Genomic DNA, 17,943 nt, shown 5'->3' with positions numbered 1-17,943 from the left:
GCTGAGGGCAGAGCAGGGCTGAGCTGGGGGGGGGGGGACGGGGACGGTGAACAGGGCCGGGCCGGCCGCAGGTTCGGAGTGAGGGGCACCGGCCGGGCTGGGGGGGGGCGGCTGCAGGTCGGGAGTGAGGGGCACCGGGGGGCGGGGTAGGGGCTGCAGGTCGGGAGTGAGGGGCACCAGCAGGCGGGGGGGCAGAGCAGGGCGGGGGGGCAGGAGTGAGGACCACCGGGCGCGCTGGGGGGGCTGCAGGTTCGGAGTGAGGACCACCGGCCGAGCTGGGGGGGGCATAGGGCTGGGCCGGGACGGCTGCCGGTCGGGAGTGAGGGGCACCAGCAGGCGGGGGGGCAGAGCAGGGCTGGGGGGGCAGGAGTGAGGGGCACCGGCCGCGCTGGGGGGGCTGCAGGTTCGGAGTGAGGACCACCGGCCGCGCTGGGGGGGCTGCAGGTTCGGAGTGAGGACCACCGGCCGAGCTGGGGGGGGCATAGGGCTGGGCCGGGAAGGCTGCAGGTCGGGAGTGAGGGGCACCGGGGGGCGGGGCAGGGGCTGCAGGTCGGGAGTGAGGGGCACCGGGGGGCGGGGCACCAGCAGGCGGGGGGGCAGGAGTGAGGGGCACCGGCCGCGCTGGGGGGGCTGCAGGTTCGGAGTGAGGACCACCGGCCGAGCTGGGGGGGGCATAGGGCTGGGCCGGGACGGCTGCCGGTCGGGAGTGAGGGGCCCCGCCCGCTGCGGTGTCTCCTCCCCTGTTACGCTCGCGGGGCGGGGCCTGAACCTACCTGTGACTCCAGGGGCCGCAACTCACCTGTCCCCGGGCGCGGCTGGAATCCGCCTGCAATGTCGCCCTCGGCCGCCAGAGGGCGCGGCAGCCCGGCCAATTCCCCCCAGCCCCTCCCACCCCTCCTCTCCCCCAGCCCCACAGCAGAGCAGTCTCAGTCCGGCACAAAACGTACAAAAATATTTTATTAGAGGCTTAGAAAAGATCCCCCATAAGTTACCCCCCAAGCCACAACTCCCTCCCCCAGGAGATTCAAGTATCTGACTGGCAGCAACTGACCTGGGGGCAGGCTGGGTGGCCCCCCCCACCTGCTTCTAGAGGAGCAGAGAGGGGGAGCCTGGGAGCCAAAGGGTTAATGCTCGTGAAGGGGGGGGCTTGGAGGTCCCCATAAATCCAGTCAATGCAGTAAGTTCTGTGGCACCACCCCAGGGTGCGGGGGGGGGGGTGACGTGGGCAGCCCACCGAGTGCTGGCTGCAGGTGGGAAGGCAGGACAGAGAGAGGATGCTCAAACCCCCTCGCACAGCACGGCAGGCTGGGAGTGGGGCACGGTGCTAGCCAGCCCCTCAGCCCCCCGGGAACATACGAGACTCCCTCCCTGGAGGCAGCCAGAAGCCGGGGCCCACAGGCAGGGGGCAGCTGGTCCTGGCAGTGGGGGGCCCGGGGCCCACCAAAAACATGGAGACACGCAGACTCCTTGGTCCCGCAGGCAGCTGCTGCTGCTCAGGAGGGTCCCTGGGTCTCTAGAGAACAGAGGGGGGCCTGGAGGGGCAGCTCTCCCCAGACCCAATCCTGTCGCCCCATGGGCAGCCCAGGGCCACATTTCCCCAGGGCCCGGGGTTGGGGGTCAGCAGCCCCCAGGGCTCCGTCTGTCAGCTGCCCCCACCGTCCTGGCTGCCAAGCAGCTGCCCCTCCACCACTCCAGGGGGCGGGCTCCCCGTCCCACGCCGAGTCCGTGGCTGGTCCAGTCCAGCGCCCCTCCCAGGAATCCGAGGGGGGGCCAGAGAGACAGTTGGTGGGGGACAGGCAACAGGCATCGAGAGGTGATTGGCTGAGGAGTTCTGGGCGGGAGATGCAATTGGATAGATGGCCCCATGGAGGGCAGGCTCCAGTAGGCTTCCGGCCAATGGTGGAAAAGCCTTGGGGGTAATCGCAGAGCCCATTGGCTGCCCCAGGGTGGGCAGGGCCACGTTTCCCTCCAGCTTCACCCCAGGGAAGGGGGCAGATGACGCCCCATTGGCTGGCTGAGCAGTTTCTGGCCTGTGATTGGCGGGGGCAGTTCTGCAGGGCCCGGGGGTCCGGGGAGGGCTCGGGACACAAAGGGGAGAACCTGGGGGGGAACAAAGGGGACATCAGGGAACAGCTCGACTCCGCCTCCACCCCCCAGGGAGCCTGGAAACACCCCACAGAAAATCTCGCCCCCCCCGGCACGGGTGAGGGGGCTCGCGTGTCTCCCGCCAGGCTGGCTCCAGGGCCGGTGGGCAGGACGACGGCGCAGGGCCCTCGGCGGGGGACAGTGCGATCCCCTGCACTGACCAGACAGTCGTGTGGAGACTCGCACCCCCCCGCCTCTATCAGCCAGAGGGGAGGGGAGGGGCAGGAGCCGGTGCTGGGGGGAGCTAGCTGGAAAGCCAGGCCCCCCCACGGGGCAATGGGGACGGGGCGCAGTGGGGGCAGCGAGACCCCCCTTCCTGACTCATGGATGGAGATTCCCGTTCATAGAAACGTAACGTCCCTCCCCTCAGGAGCCGTGGGGAGAGTGGGGCGCTGGCACTCACCAGTGGGGGTCGGGCAGGCGCCAGGGGAGCTGCCAGAGCTGGGTGCCGGGGAGGCACCTTCCCGGCTACTGGTGGAGGCCGGGTGGGGCCGGGAGGCCTTTCCCCTCAGGATATCAATTACCTAGAAAGGGAGGAGGGAGAGTGTTACCCTGCCCCACTGTGACCCCCTGCTCCCCACAACCACTCCAAGGCCCGTCGCTGCTCTACCCCACCTCGCAGGAATGGCTGCTCCCCGGCCCCTCCCTGCTTCCCCCCATGCCCGGGACCCCACTCTGCCCCATAGCTCAGCCCAAACTTCCCCCTTAAGCCCCAGCAGATCACAGACCCATAGAGCACTAGGCCTGGAAGGGACCTCGAGAGCCAGCGAGTCCAGTCCCCGGCCCCCATGGCAGGGCCCAGCACCGACTAGACCAGCCTGAGAGACATTTATCCAACCTGCTCCTGAACATCCCCAGAGACGGGGATTCCACAGCCTCCCTGGGCAACTTATCCCAGGGTTTGACCCCCCTGACAGGCAGGAACTTTTCCCTAATGTCCAACCTGAACCTCCCTGGCTGCAGTTTAAGCCCATTGCTGCTTGTCCTGTCCCCAGAGGCCAAGATGAACAAGTTTGCTCCCTTCTTCTTATGACCCCCTTTTAGATACCTGGAAACGGCTCATGTCCCCCTCAATCTTCTCTTTTCTAAACTAAACAAGCCCAATTCCTCCAGTCTTCCCTCACAGCTCATGTTCTCCAGACCTTTCATCACACTTGTGCATCCCCTGCTAACACCCTGCCAACCCTCCCCCACCCCTCCCGCCGACCCTCCCCGCCACCTACTAGCCCCCCATCCCCCGCCGCTGGCCCCCCCCACCGCCACCCCTCCCCAGCCCGCTGCTCGCCCCCCTATCCCCTGCCACCGCCCCTCCCTGCCCCTCCACCTACTCACCCCCATCTCCCGCCGCCACGGCCCCTCCCTGCCACCTACTCGCCCCCATCCCCTGCCACGGCCCCTCCCTGCCCCTCCACCTACTCACCCCCATCTCCCGCCGCCATGGCCCCTCCCTGCCACCTACTCGCCCCCATCCCCTGCCACGGCCCCTCCCTGCCCCTCCACCTACTCACCCCCATCTCCCGCCGCCACGGCCCCTCCCTGCCACCTACTCGCCCCCATCCCCCGCCACTGACCCTTCCCGCCCCTCCACCTACTCACCCCCATCTCCCACCGCCACCGTCCCTCCCTCCCTCCCTCCCCCGCCACCTACTCACCCCCATCCCCCGCCACGGCCCCTCCCTGCCGCTCCACCTACTCACCCCCATCTCCCACCGCCACCGCCCCTCCCTGCCACCTACTCACCCCCATCCCCTGCCACGGCCCCTCCCTGCCCCTCCACCTACTCACCCCCATCTCCCACCGCCACCGTCCCTCCCTGCCACCTACTCGCCCCCATCCCCTGCCACGGCCCCTCCCTGCCCCTCCACCTACTCACCCCCATCTCCCACCGCCACCGCCCCTCCCTGCCACCTACTCGCCCCCATCCCCCGCCACTGACCCTTCCCGCCCCTCCACCTACTCACCCCCATCTCCCGCCGCCACCGCCCCTCCACCTACTCACCCCCATCTCCCACCGCCACCGCCCCTCCCTGCCACCTACTCGCCCCCATCCCCCGCCACTGACCCTTCCCGCCCCTCCACCTACTCACCCCCATCCCCTGCCACGGCCCCTCCCTGCCCCTCCACCTACTCACCCCCATCTCCCGCCGCCACGGCCCCTCCCTGTCACCTACTCGCCCCCTTCCCGCCCCTCCCCACCCCCCATCTCCCACTGCTGCCCCTCCCCACCCTACTCGCCCCCATCGCCTGTTGCTCCCCGGCCCCTCTCACCCGCCGGTTCTTGGCCACCATGAGCGCCGTGTCGTTGTGATAGTTCTTGATGCCACAGTCGGCCCCGTTGCGCACCAGGAGCCGCAGGGCGTCCAGCAGCCCCCGCCCGCTGGCCACGTGCAGCGCCGTGCACCCCGCGTACGACTGCGCGTTCACACTCGCCCCGCTCTGCCGGGGAACAGGACTGGGTGAGACGGGGCAGGGCGCCCCTCCCCTCAGAGCACGGGGCCTGGCGGGGCAGGGGACATGCTGGGGAGGGACAAGGGGGTGACCCCACCTGTATGAGCAGCTCCACCATGTCCAGGCGGCTGTTCTCCACGGCGTGCAGCAGGGGGGAGCGGCCGCTCTTGATGTCCTGTGGGTGCACAGCAGGCTCAGCCCCCCGCTGCACCTAGCCCCCCATGGGAACTGGAGGGGTTGGGGCCCTTCACTGAACCCAGCCCCCATGCATGGGGGGGGCAGAGAGGCTGGCCTGCCACTGAACCCAGCACCCCTGTGTGGGGCAGGGTGGACCCAGCCCCCATGCATGGGGGGCAGAGAGGCTGGCCTGCCACTGAACCCAGCACCCCTGTGTGGGGCAGGGTGGACCCAGCCCCCATGCATGGGGGGGGCAGAGAGGCTGGCCTGCCACTGAACCCAGCACCCCTGTGTGGGGCAGGGTGGACCCAGCCCCCATGCATGGGGGGGGCAGAGAGGCTGGCCTGCCACTGAACCCAGCACCCCTGTGTGGGGCAGGGTGGACCCAGCCCCCATGCATGGGGGGCGGAGAGGCTGGCCTGCCACTGAACCCAGCACCCCTGTGTGGGGCAGGGTGGACCCAGCCCCCATGCACGGGGGGGCGGAGAGGCTGGCCTGCCACTGAACCCAGCACCCCTGTGTGGGGCAGGGTGGACCCAGCCCCCATGCATGGGGGGCAGAGAGGCTGGCCTGCCACTGAACCCAGCACCCCTGTGTGGGGCAGGGTGCACCCAGCCCCCATGCATGGGGGGGGCAGAGAGGCTGGCCTGCCACTGAACCCAGCACCCCTGTGTGGGGCAGGGTGGACCCAGCCCCCATGCATGGGGGGGGGAGAGGCTGGCCTGCCACTGAACCCAGCACCCCTGTGTGGGGCAGGGTGGACCCAGCCCCCATGCACGGGGGGGCGGAGAGGCTGGCCTGCCACTGAACCCAGCACCCCTGTGTGGGGCAGGGTGGACCCAGCCCCCATGCATGGGGGGGGCAGAGAGGCTGGCCTGCCACTGAACCCAGCACCCCTGTGTGGGGCAGGGTGGACCCAGCCCCCATGCATGGGGGGCAGAGAGGCTGGCCTGCCACTGAACCCAGCACCCCTGTGTGGGGCAGGGTGGACCCAGCCCCCATGCATGGGGGGCAGAGAGGCTGGCCTGCCACTGAACCCAGCACCCCTGTGTGGGGCAGGGTGGACCCAGCCCCCATGCATGGGGGGGGGCAGAGAGGCTGGCCTGCCACTGAACCCAGCACCCCTGTGTGGGGCAGGGTGGACCCAGCCCCCATGCATGGGGGGCGGAGAGGCTGGCCTGCCACTGAACCCAGCACCCCTGTGTGGGGCAGGGTGGACCCAGCCCCCATGCACGGGGGGGCGGAGAGGCTGGCCTGCCACTGAACCCAGCACCCCTGTGTGGGGCAGGGTGGACCCAGCCCCCATGCATGGGGGGCAGAGAGGCTGGCCTGCCACTGAACCCAGCACCCCTGTGTGGGGCAGGGTGGACCCAGCCCCCATGCATGGGGGGGGGCAGAGAGGCTGGCCTGCCACTGAACCCAGCACCCCTGTGTGGGGCAGGGTGGACCCAGCCCCCATGCATGGGGGGCGGAGAGGCTGGCCTGCCACTGAACCCAGCACCCCTGTGTGGGGCAGGGTGGACCCAGCCCCCATGCACGGGGGGGCGGAGAGGCTGGCCTGCCACTGAACCCAGCACCCCTGTGTGGGGCAGGGTGGACCCAGCCCCCATGCATGGGGGGCAGAGAGGCTGGCCTGCCACTGAACCCAGCACCCCTGTGTGGGGCAGGGTGCACCCAGCCCCCATGCATGGGGGGGGCAGAGAGGCTGGCCTGCCACTGAACCCAGCACCCCTGTGTGGGGCAGGGTGGACCCAGCCCCCATGCATGGGGGGCGGAGAGGCTGGCCTGCCACTGAACCCAGCACCCCTGTGTGGGGCAGGGTGGACCCAGCCCCCATGCACGGGGGGGCGGAGAGGCTGGCCTGCCACTGAACCCAGCACCCCTGTGTGGGGCAGGGTGGACCCAGCCCCCATGCATGGGGGGCGGAGAGGCTGGCCTGCCCACTGAACCCAGCACCCCTGTGTGGGGCAGGGTGGACCCAGCCCCCATGCAGTCCTTTGGGGGGCCCCCATACCCACCACAGCGTCGATGTCGGCGCCATGCTCCAGCAGTAGCAGCAGCGTGTCGGGGTTCGAGGTGGCCACCGCCACGTGCAGGGGGGTGAGACCTGGAGGCAGAAAGGGGGAGGGGTGAGCCAGGTGTGGGGAAGGGCCTGGGCTTCTCCAGGGTGTCCGTGTTCAAAATTCTTTGCAACCACCCTCCTCCTCCCTCACCCCCTCTGCCCCCCCCACCTGCCGCCCACCGCCACTCACCCTCGTAGTTCCGGGCCTCCAGATCGGGCCGGTCGCTGCCCCCCTCCAGCAGCTCACGCAAGCACCGGGGGCTGCCATGCTCGCAGGCCAGGTGCACCGAGGTCTGGCCGTGCCGGTCCAGCGCCATCGGGGAAGCCCCGTGCGAGAGCAGCAGCTTCACCAGGGCCGGTTGGGTGGTGATTACCGCCAGGTGCAAGGGCGTCTGAGGGCAAGAGAGCCATCAGCACAAGGCACTGCTGCAGGGAAGTGCGCAGCGCTGGCAGGGGTCCCAGCCACTGTCCAAGGGAAGCTGGTGGTGCCAGGGGCTTTCCAAGCAGGGAGCACAGGCAAGGCACCGCCATGGGGAAGCTCACAGCACTAAGACACGCAAGCTGCTTGGCTGGTGCACACCCTGTAACCAGAGGAAGCTGCCCCGTCCCGACAGCGCTAACCACAACCCCCAGCACCGGCCGCCTTGACGCAGGCGCTTCTCAGAAGGGGCTGGAGCTGCTTTACGGGAAATGGGGCACAGGGAGGCCACCCCTAGCAGAGAGACCCCCTGACACCCAAGCAGAGCTGGGGGGAAGGAGTGAGGGGCACCAGCAGAGCGGAGGGAGCAGGGGGAAGAAGGACTGTGTGTGTCCAATCAGCCAGTGTCTGTGAGAGCAGGTGTATGCACCTCAGCGAGTGAGAGAGACCAGGGAGTGTGGTATTGCAAGGGGCGTGTGCTGTACAGCGTGCCCTGGTACTCTGGAGCACACGCTGCAGGATGGGAGCGTGCCTGTGTGTGTCGCAGTGTCACAGCCGTGCACAGTAAGCGTGCAATGCAGCGTGCCCTGGAGCACACGCTGCAGGATGGGAGCGTGCCTGTGTGTGTCGCAGTGTCACAGCCGTGCACAGTAAGCGTGCAATGCAGCGTGCCCTGGACCACACGCTGCAGGATGGGAGCGTGCCTGTGTGTGTCGCAGTGTCACAGCCGTGCACAGTAAGCGTGCAATGCAGCGTGCCCTGGAGCACACGCTGCAGGATGGGAGCGTGCCTGTGTGTGTCGCAGTGTCACAGCCGTGCACAGTAAGCGTGCAATGGAGCATGCCCCGGTGCTCTGGAGCACACACTGCAGGATGGGAGCGTGTCTGGGTGCGTGTCGCAGTGTCACAGCCGTGCATGGTAAGCGTGCAATGGAGCATGCCCCGGTGCTCTGGAGCACACACTGCAGGATGGGAGCGTGTCTGGGTGCGTGTCGCAGTGTCACAGCCGTGCACGGTAAGCGTGCAATGGAGCACGCCCCGGTGCTCTGGAGCACACACTGCATAGTGGGAGCGTGTCTGGGTGCGTCGCAGTGTCACAGCCGTGCATGGTAAGCGTGCAATGGAGCATGTCCCAGTGCTCTGGAGCACACACTGCACGGTGGGAGCATGCCTGGGTGCGTCGCAGTGTCACAGCCGTGCACGGTAAGCGTGCAATGGAGCACGCCCCGGTGCTCTGGAGCACACATTGCAGGATGGGAGCGTGTCTGGGTGCGTGTCGCAGTGTCACAGCCGTGCACGGTAAGCGTGCAATGGAGCATGCCCCAGTGCTCTGGAGCACACACTGCATGGTGGGAGCGTGTCTGGGAGCGTGTCGCAGTGTCACAGCCGTGCACAGTAAGCGTGCAATGGAGCATGCCCCAGTGCTCTGGAGCACACACTGCACGGTGGGAGCGTGTCTGGGTGCGTGTCGCAGTGTCACAGCCGTACACGGTAAGCGTGCAATGGAGCATGCCCCAGTGCTCTGGAGCACACACTGCAGGATGGGAGCGTGTCTGGGTGCGTGTCGCAGTGTCACAGCCGTGCACGGTAAGCGTGCAATGGAGCACGCCCCGGTGCTCTGGAGCACACACTGCAGGATGGGAGCGTGTCTGGGTGCGTGTCGCAGTGTCACAGCCGTGCACAGTAAGCGTGCAATGGAGCACGCCCCGGTGCTCTGGAGCACACACTGCACGGTGGGAGCATGCCTGGGTGCGTGTCGCAGTGTCACAGCCGTGCACGGTAAGCGTGCAATGGAGCACGCCCCAGTGCTCTGGAGCACACACTGCACGGTGGGAGCGTGTCTGGGTGCGTGTCGCAGTGTCACAGCCGTGCACGGTAAGCATGCAATGGAGCATGCCCCAGTGCTCTGGAGCACACACTGCAGGATGGGAGCATGTCTGGGTGCGTGTCGCAGTGTCACAGCCGTGCACGGTAAGCGTGCAATGGAGCACGCCCCGGTGCTCTGGAGCACACACTGCACGGTGGGAGCATGCCTGGGTGCATGTCGCAGTGTCACAGCCGTGCATGGTAAGCGTGCAATGGAGCATGCCCCGGTGCTCTGGAGCACACACTGCAGGATGGGAGCGTGTCTGGGTGCGTGTCGCAGTGTCACAGCCGTGCACGGTAAGCGTGCAATGGAGCACGCCCCGGTGCTCTGGAGCACACACTGCACGGTGGGAGCGTGTCTGGGTGCGTGTCGCAGTGTCACAGCCGTGCACGGTAAGCGTGCAATGGAGCATGCCCCAGTGCTCTGGAGCACACACTGCAGGATGGGAGCGTGTCTGGGTGCGTGTCGCAGTGTCACAGCCGTGCACGGTAAGCGTGCAATGGAGCACGCCCCGGTGCTCTGGAGCACACACTGCAGGATGGGAGCGTGTCTGGGTGCGTGTCGCAGTGTCACAGCCGTGCACAGTAAGCGTGCAATGGAGCACGCCCCGGTGCTCTGGAGCACACACTGCACGGTGGGAGCATGCCTGGGTGCGTGTCGCAGTGTCACAGCCGTGCACGGTAAGCGTGCAATGGAGCACGCCCCAGTGCTCTGGAGCACACACTGCACGGTGGGAGCGTGTCTGGGTGCGTGTCGCAGTGTCACAGCCGTGCACGGTAAGCATGCAATGGAGCATGCCCCAGTGCTCTGGAGCACACACTGCAGGATGGGAGCATGTCTGGGTGCGTGTCGCAGTGTCACAGCCGTGCACGGTAAGCGTGCAATGGAGCACGCCCCGGTGCTCTGGAGCACACACTGCACGGTGGGAGCATGCCTGGGTGCATGTCGCAGTGTCACAGCCGTGCATGGTAAGCGTGCAATGGAGCATGCCCCGGTGCTCTGGAGCACACACTGCAGGATGGGAGCGTGTCTGGGTGCGTGTCGCAGTGTCACAGCCGTGCACGGTAAGCGTGCAATGGAGCACGCCCCGGTGCTCTGGAGCACACACTGCACGGTGGGAGCGTGTCTGGGTGCGTGTCGCAGTGTCACAGCCGTGCACGGTAAGCGTGCAATGGAGCACGCCCCGGTGCTCTGGAGCACACACTGCACGGTGGGAGTGTGTCTGGGTGCGTGTCGCAGTGTCACAGCCGTGCACGGTAAGCGTGCAATGGAGCATGCCCTGCAGGATGGGAGCGTGTCTGGGTGCGTGTCGCAGTGTCACAGCCGTGCACGGTAAGCGTGCAATGGAGCACGCCCCGGTGCTCTGGAGCACACACTGCACGGTGGGAGCGTGTCTGGGTGCGTGTCACAGTGTCACAGCCGTGCACGGTAAGCGTGCAATGGAGCACGCCCCGGTGCTCTGGAGCACACACTGCACGGTGGGAGCGTGTCTGGGTGCGTGTCGCAGTGTCACAGCCGTGCACGGTAAGCGTGCAATGGAGCACGCCCCGGTGCTCTGGAGCACACACTGCACGGTGGGAGCATGCCTGGGTGCATGTCGCAGTGTCACAGCCGTGCACGGTAAGCGTGCAATGGAGCACGCCCCGGTGCTCTGGAGCACACACTGCACAGTGGGAGCGTGTCTGGGTGCATGTCGCAGTGTCACAGCCGTGCACGGTAAGCGTGCAATGGAGCACGTCCCGGTGCTCTGGAGCACACACTGCACGGTGGGAGCGTGTCTGGGTGCGTGTCGCAGTGTCACAGCCGTGCACGGTAAGCGTGCAATGGAGCACGCCCCGGTGCTCTGGAGCACACACTGCACAGTGGGAGCGTGTCTGGGTGCATGTCGCAGTGTCACAGCCGTGCACGGTAAGCGTGCAATGCACCACGCTCAGGTGCCCCGGCAATCTCGGTGTGGCAGGGAGCTGGAGAGGAGGGTGCCGCAGGGTTTGGCCTGGTCACTGCAGCGTGACCTGCAAGCAGGTACCTCCCCGTGCTCCTTTGTCCTTGTCTCTATCCCAGCCTCCTCCCGCCCCGTGACTCAGACTCTGACCCTGGGGCATCTCCCAGGCAACGGGGGAGGAAGTTGTTGGGGAAAGTCCCGTCTGTGCTGGGGCTGGGCGGGGCTGGGCACGTGGGTTCTGGGAACCTCTGCCCGGGCTGCCCCTCCCATCAGCCTGGTGCCACATGACAGCCCCGCCCCCGCCCACCAGGCGCATCGCACCCCACCTGCCGCAGGTTGTTGTAGACATCCAGGTCCCGCTGGCCCTGGAGGAAGAGGCCGACCAAGCGCTGGGCGACTGGCAGGTTTCCCTGGGCCACAGCGATGTGCAGAGCCCTGCAGGCAGAGGGGAGGGAGAGACCGTCACTGAGACTGGGCCTGCCTTGGGCAGGGCCTGGACTTGACCTGCTGAGGTCTCTGCCAGCTCTAGCATCCTCAGGGCCCCCTGCTCCCCAGAAAGTTCCTCCCACCTCCTCCAGCCACAGTAATTCACCAGGCAGGTGCTGGCGAGAAGAGCAGGGGCAACAGTGTCACTGACCCCCCCCTCCCCACTGGGCCCTCGAGAGCAGCCGATGAAGCCCTGGGCAGGTGCCAGCTAGAACAGCAGGCGTGACAATGTCACTGAATCCCCAGCCTGCCCTGCTGGCGCTGCTTAGAATAAGCTCTGCAGTGTTAGCAAGGGGCCCTCCCCACCCCCAATGGCCCTGAGCCCCCACATCTTCCCCACCCCCAAGGCCCAGAAATTGGCCATCCAGCTCTCCCCTCCCTCTCATGCCCTGCTCCCCAGCAGCCTGTCACCCCAGCTCCCCACCTTCTTCCCTGGCTCTACTGCCCCTCAGCCCCAGCCCCTTTGCTGCCCCCCAGCGTGCAGGGCATTTCAGAGAATGGCTCCAGCAGCCAAGTTAAGCGAAAAGTCAATCTCTCATCAGCAAGGCGGGGGAGGGGCCGGTGCCCTCCATTTGGGGCTTCCAGTAAGAGCCCCTGGCCACCAGCTGACCCCCACTTCCTGCCTCCAATGGCTGCTCTCCATATCCACTGGCAGCTCCGGGCTGGGAGCTTCCCTGTGACAGTGCCCTCGCCAGCACCCCGCTGCTGCAAACCTCCCCCACAACAGCGCCCTGTCGCTGCCCAGCTGGGACCCCAGTGCTGCGAACTTCCCTCAGCAGTGCCCAGCCGGGCCGGAAATCCGCGTCCCTCCCCTTCCAGTAAGAAGTTTGAGCCTTGAGACGATGACGCAGGAAGAAAACGTCACCGAGGGGCGGGGTCAGGGGGCTCCACAGCTGGGTCGGGGCCGGGGATTCCCCCTGGCAGCCGGTTCGCGGTCGCTGTCGCCGGCGGGGTCCGCGCTGGGGCCCCGGGCGATTTAACCCCCCCCCCCCCACTTACGTGTCTCCATCCTCGTCCTGCTTGGTGGCCGTCGCGATGTCCGCCGCCAGCTGGGTCTGCAGGGGGCAGAGCAGGGGGTAGGGGGCGGCGGGGAGCCCCAGCAGGGGGGGCGGGGGCGCGGGGTGGAAGAAGGGGGCGCGCTCCGGGACCAGGAAGGGTCCGGCCAGACCTGCCGAAAGGGAAGTGGAGGGGTCAGTGAGGAGGGGCCCGCAGCTCCCGGGCTCCCCTCCCCCTCCGAGGCCCGTCGCGGGGGACCCAGGAGGCCGGGGGCGCCCCGGGTCCAGTCTTGGGGGGCGCGGGCTGGGCGCACCCACCTGGGTAGTAGGCAGCTGGCAGGCGGGGGTAGCCCACGGCCACGAAGGGGGGGCAGTAGCCGTTGCAAAAGGGGGGGCGCTGCCCCCCGTCGCTCTCCGTCTTGGGCACCTTGCCGGCTGGGGGCCCCTGTCGCTCCCCGCCCGGGCCCCGCACCGCGTAGCGGCGTTTGCGCAGGGGCAGCGAGGTCTCCGCTTTCCTGCCCCACTCGTCGGGGGGGCCCGGGCTCGGCGCCCCGGGGCGGGGAGGAGGCGTCCTTGTCGCAGGGGACGCGGGGCCTCCGAGACGGGGTACCCCGCTTCCCTGGCACCCGGGGGCGTCCCCCTTCCGCCACGTCCTCAGATCCACCGGCAGCTCCTCCGCCATGCCTCGGGCTCCTGGGTCCTCTGCCCCCCCCGCCGGGGGGTCACACGCTCGGGCTCCTGAGTCCTTTCCCGGGGGGGGGTCACACGCTCAGGGGCCTGGGTCCTTTGTCCCCCGGGGGGTCACACACTCCGGCTCCTGGGTCCTTTCCCCGGGGGGGGGGGGTCACACGCTCGGGCTCCTGGGTCTTTTGCCCCCCGGAGGGGGGGTGTCACACACTCCGGCTCCTGGGTCCTTTCCCCGGGGGGGGGGTCACACGCTCGGGGTCCTGGGTCCTTTCCCCGGGGGGGTCACAAGTTCGGGGCTCCTGGGTCCTTTCCCCGGAGGGGGTCACAAGTTCGGGGCTCCTGGGTCCTTTGCCCCCCAGGGGGGTCACACACTCCGGCTCCTGAGTCCTTTCCTCCGGGGGGGGGTCACACACTCCGGCTCCTGAGTCCTTTCCCCCGGGGGGTCACACGCTCGGGCTCCTGGGTCTTTTGCCCCCCGGAGGGGGGGTGTCACACACTCCGGCTCCTGGGTCCTTTCCCCGGGGGGGGGTCACACGCTCGGGGTCCTGGGTCCTTTCCCCGGGGGGGTCACAAGTTCGGGGCTCCTGGGTCCTTTGCCCCCCAGGGGGGTCACACACTCCGGCTCCTGAGTCCTTTCCTCCGGGGGGGGTCACACGCTCGGGCTCCTGAGTCCTTTCCCCCGGGGGGGGTCACACACTCCGGCTCCTGAGTCCTTTCCCCCGGGGGGGGTCACACGCTCGGGCTCCTCGGTCCTTTCCCCGGGGGGGGTCACACGCTCGGGCTCCTCGGTCCTTTCCCCGGGGGGGTCACACGCTCGGGCTCCTGGGTCCTTTCCCCGGGGGGGTCACACGCTCGGGCTCCTGGGTCCTTTCCTCCGGGGGGGTCACACGCTCGGGCTCCTGGGTCCTTTCCCCGGGGGGGTCACACGCTCGGGCTCCTGGGTCCTTTCCCCGGGGGGTCACACGCTCGGGCTCCTGGGTCCTTTCCCGGGGGGGGAGGGTCACCAAGCGAGCCCGGCTCCGTCCGTTTGCAGCCGCATCCTGAGCCGGAGAGGGGGCGGCCCGGCTGCCCGCAGCCCCCGTCTAAGGCCGGGGAGGCGGCGGCAGAGGACTGGCCGCCGGGACTTCCCCCGCCGCTCAGCTGAACTCAGGGACTTTCAGCCCCCTCCCCCCGGGCAGGGGCGGGGAGTTACGGCCCGGCCCCGCCCCGGCAGAGGGGAGCCCCGGCGCCCTGGCCCTGCTTTCCCGGACTCTCCCCCACCGGAAACGGCCCGCAGGGGGGGGGAGGGAACGCCCCGGGCTCGGCGGGGGGGTTAACTCCTCGCCCCCCCCGCACGGAGAGACTCCCTGGCTCCGCCGCCTGGCCCAGACCCAGGCCCGCGGTTGTTGCTTGGGGGGAGGGGCTGGGGGAGTCAGCAGTGCCGGGAGCCGGGGGGGGGGGGCAGAGCGGGCAGGTCTGAGTCCCCGAAGCCCCCCCGTGACCATCCCTCACCCGGTCTCCCCAGAGGGCCCAGCCAGGCCCAGGGGGGGCAGCGTTCAGTCTCTTCTCCGAGCCTGCCCCCTGGCCCCATAGCGCCGGGGACAGCGGGGGGGGACGGGACTCAGCGACCCTGCTCCCCATCTCCCCCGGCAGTGACCCCCCCTCCTGCTCCCCATCTCCCCCGGCAGTGACCCCCACCCCTCCTGCTCCCCATCTCCCCCGGCAGTGACCCCCCCTCCTGCTCCCCATCTCCCCCGGCAGTGACCCCCACCCCTCCTGCTCCCCATCTCCCCCGGCAGTGACCCCCCCCCCTCCTACTCCCCATCTCCCCCGGCAGTGACCCCCACCCCTCCTGCTCCCCATCTCCCCCGGTAGTGACCCCCACCCCTCCTGCTCCCCATCTCCCCCGGCAGTGACCCCCACCCCTCCTGCTCCCCATCTCCCCCGGCAGTGACCCCCCCTCCTGCTCCCCATCTCCCCCGGTAGTGACCCCCACCCCTCCTACTCCCCATCTCCCCCGGTAGTGACCCCCACCCCTCCTGCTCCCCATCTCCCCCGGTAGTGACCCCCACCCCTCCTACTCCCCATCTCCCCCGGTAGTGACCCCCACCCCTCCTGCTCCCCATCTCCCCCGACAGTGACCCCCACCCCTCCTGCTCCCCCGACAGTGACCCCCACCCCTCCTGCTCCCCATCTCCCCCGGCAGTGACCCCCACCCCTCCCTGCTCCCCATGTCCCCCGGCAGTGACCCCCCTCCTGCTCCCCATCTCCCCCGGCAGTGACCCCCACCTCCTGCAGTGACCCCCACCCTTCCTGCTTCCCTGGCAGTGACCCCCACCCTTCCTGCTCCTGCTCCCCCGGCAGTGACCCCCTTTCCCTGGCAGTGACCCCCACCCTTCCTGCTCCCCCGGCAGTGACCCCCTTCCCCTGGCAGTGACCCCCACCCCTCCTGCTCCCCCAGCAGTGACTCCTGCCCTGCATCCCCTCCCCCAGCCAGATCCCTGTTTCAGGTGCAGGTGAGTGGGGGGGGGGGAGGAAGGGGGCTGCCCGCATTTCCTGGGATGGGGCAGGAGCTGTGTGGCTGCCCGCAGCCTCCTGCCCAGAGGGACACAACCCAGGCACCAACCTTTCCACTGTCTGTGCCTCTGCCCTGCTTCCTTTGTCCACGCAGCCCCCAGCCCCCCTTCTCCGCCCTGGAAGCAGGCTCCGGTTTCCCAGAAGCTCTGGGGTTGGAAAGTCCCCGACTCTTCTCCTGCATTCCCCACTGGGCGGGGAAAGGGGGGACAGGTGAAGCCAGGAGTGACCCGGAGAGGATGGGAGCTTGCCACAGAGCCCAAGAGGGTGCAACTGCACGGTGGGGGCGTGTGCAAGGCCCAGGTAGTGGAAATGTCAGTCTCCTGCAAGCGTGCAAAGATCACTAGTGAGCAGACCAGTGTGCAGGTGACCAGGGCCCCAGGATGGAGAATACCCCTTGTGTAGAAGCGTGCTAGTCCCGCCCCCCCGAGCTGGGGGTGAACCCGGGAGCCCTGGCTCCCGACCGCTGCTCTAACCCGCCTACCCCACTGCCCTCCCGGAGCCAGGCCTGGACCGCAGGAGCCGGGTCGCACCAACCCCGCGCCAAAGGCGGGTTCTCCTGGAGCAGTGGGGACACCTGGTGGTGAACTGTGGAAACGCGCCTTTGTCCTGGGCAGGGCCGGGCTTCGGTGGCAGCCGGCAGGGGGCGATGGCGCGAGCCGCAGCCAGACACCCCGCCCCGGACAGAGGAGGGCTCCTGTGGGGAGGGAGGCAGGTTGCGGTGTCTGAGGGGCGGAGGGGCAGAAAGCATGGGGGCGGGGCGTGCCAGAGGGGCCTCTGCTCCCCTACAGTGACCCAAACCCCTCTCCACTGCTCCCCTGCAGTGACCCTGCTCCCCTCTCCACTGCTCCCCTGCAGTGACCCAAACCCCTCTCCACTGCTCCCCTGCAGTGACCCTGCTCCCCTCTCCACTGCTCCCCTGCAGTGACCCAAACCCCTCTCCACCGCTCCCCTGCAGTGACCCTGCTCCCCTTTCCAGTGACCCTGCTCCCCTTTCCAGTGCTGCGCTGCAAGGACCTTGAGCCTAACTACTTCCTAGAGTCGGCAGGGGGCGCTGCGGAGCGGCCGGGAGGGCGGGGGAAGAGGCTCTTCCCTTCAGCCACTCGCTCTGCGATTCCGCGCTGATGTGCGGCTCGAGCCCCCCCCCCCCATCGCCCCGCCCGCCCCCTGCTGTTCCCCAGCGAGCCCCCCCATCGCCCCGCCCGCCCCCTGCTGCCCCCCATCGCCCCCCCATCGCCCCGCCCGCCCCCTGCTGCTCCCCAGCGATTCCCCCATCGCCCCGCCCGTCCCCCCCAGCTCCTTCCAGCGAGCCCCCCATCGCTCCGCCCGCCCCCTGCTGCTCCCCAGCGAGCCCCCCATCGCCCCGCCCGTCCCCTGCTCCTTCCAGCGAGCCCCCCATCGCCCCGGCCGCCCCCTGCTGCCCCCCATCGCCCCCCCATCGCCCCGCCCGCCCCCTGCTGCTCCCCAGCGAGCCCCCCATCGCCCCGCCCGTCCCCTGCTGCTCCCCAGCGAGCCCCCCATCGCCCCGCCCGTTCCCCTGCTGCTCCCCAGCGAGCCCCCCATCGCCCCGGCCGCCCCCTGCTGCCCCCCATCGCCCCCCCATCGCCCCGCCCGCCCCCTGCTGCTCCCCAGCGAGCCCCCCATCGCCCCGCCCGTCCCCTGCTGCTCCCCAGCGAGCCCCCCATCGCCCCGCCCGTCCCCTGCTGCTCCCCAGCGAGCCCCCCATCGCCCCGCCCGCCCCCTGCTGCTCCCCAGCGAGCCCCCCCATCGCCCCGCCCCCCTGCCCCCTGCTGCTTCCCAGCGAGCCCCCCATCGCCCCGCCCGCCCCCTGCTGCTCCCCAGCGAGCCCCCCCATCGCCCCGCCCGCCCCCTGCTGCTCCCCAGCGAGCCCCCCCATCGCCCCGCCCGCCCCCTGCTGCTTCCCAGCGAGCCCCCCATCGCCCCGCCCGCCCCCCCCCCCCCCCGCCCGCCCCCTGCTGCTTCCCAGCGAGCCCCCCATCGCCCCGCCCGCCCCCTGCTGCTCCCCAGCGAGCCCCCCCCCCCATCGCCCCCCCCGCCCGCCCCCTGCTGCTTCCCAGCGAGCCCCCCATCGCCCCGCCCGCCCCCTGTGCTCCCCAGCGAGCCCCCCATCGCCCCGCCCGCCCCCTGCTGCTTCCCAGCGAGC

General features: G+C 69.4%; 1 protein-coding gene across 1 annotated transcript; it reads right to left on the bottom strand.

Moving 5' to 3' along the window:
- Nucleotides 1–939: 939 nt before the first annotated feature.
- Nucleotides 940–14,820, bottom strand: BCL3 (BCL3 transcription coactivator). Its single transcript, XM_075916219.2, has 9 exons — nt 12,858–14,820; nt 12,544–12,712; nt 11,385–11,493; nt 7,023–7,224; nt 6,789–6,877; nt 4,691–4,768; nt 4,414–4,581; nt 2,549–2,669; nt 940–2,100 (listed from the first exon to the last, which is right to left on the bottom strand). The coding sequence occupies exons 1-9, from the start codon at nt 13,219–13,221 to the stop codon at nt 1,643–1,645; spliced, it is 1,758 nt and encodes a 585-aa protein (XP_075772334.2). The 5' UTR covers nt 13,222–14,820; the 3' UTR covers nt 940–1,642.
- Between the last annotated feature and the right edge of the window lie 3,123 nt (nt 14,821–17,943).

The sequence above is a fragment of the Pelodiscus sinensis genome, chromosome 22 (assembly GCF_052426305.1).
Source record: "Pelodiscus sinensis isolate ZL-2025 chromosome 22, ASM5242630v1, whole genome shotgun sequence".
Classification (NCBI taxonomy): domain Eukaryota; kingdom Metazoa; phylum Chordata; order Testudines; family Trionychidae; genus Pelodiscus; species Pelodiscus sinensis.
Note: the sequence above shows the minus strand (reverse complement) of the source record. Positions and strands in the feature narration are given on the sequence as shown.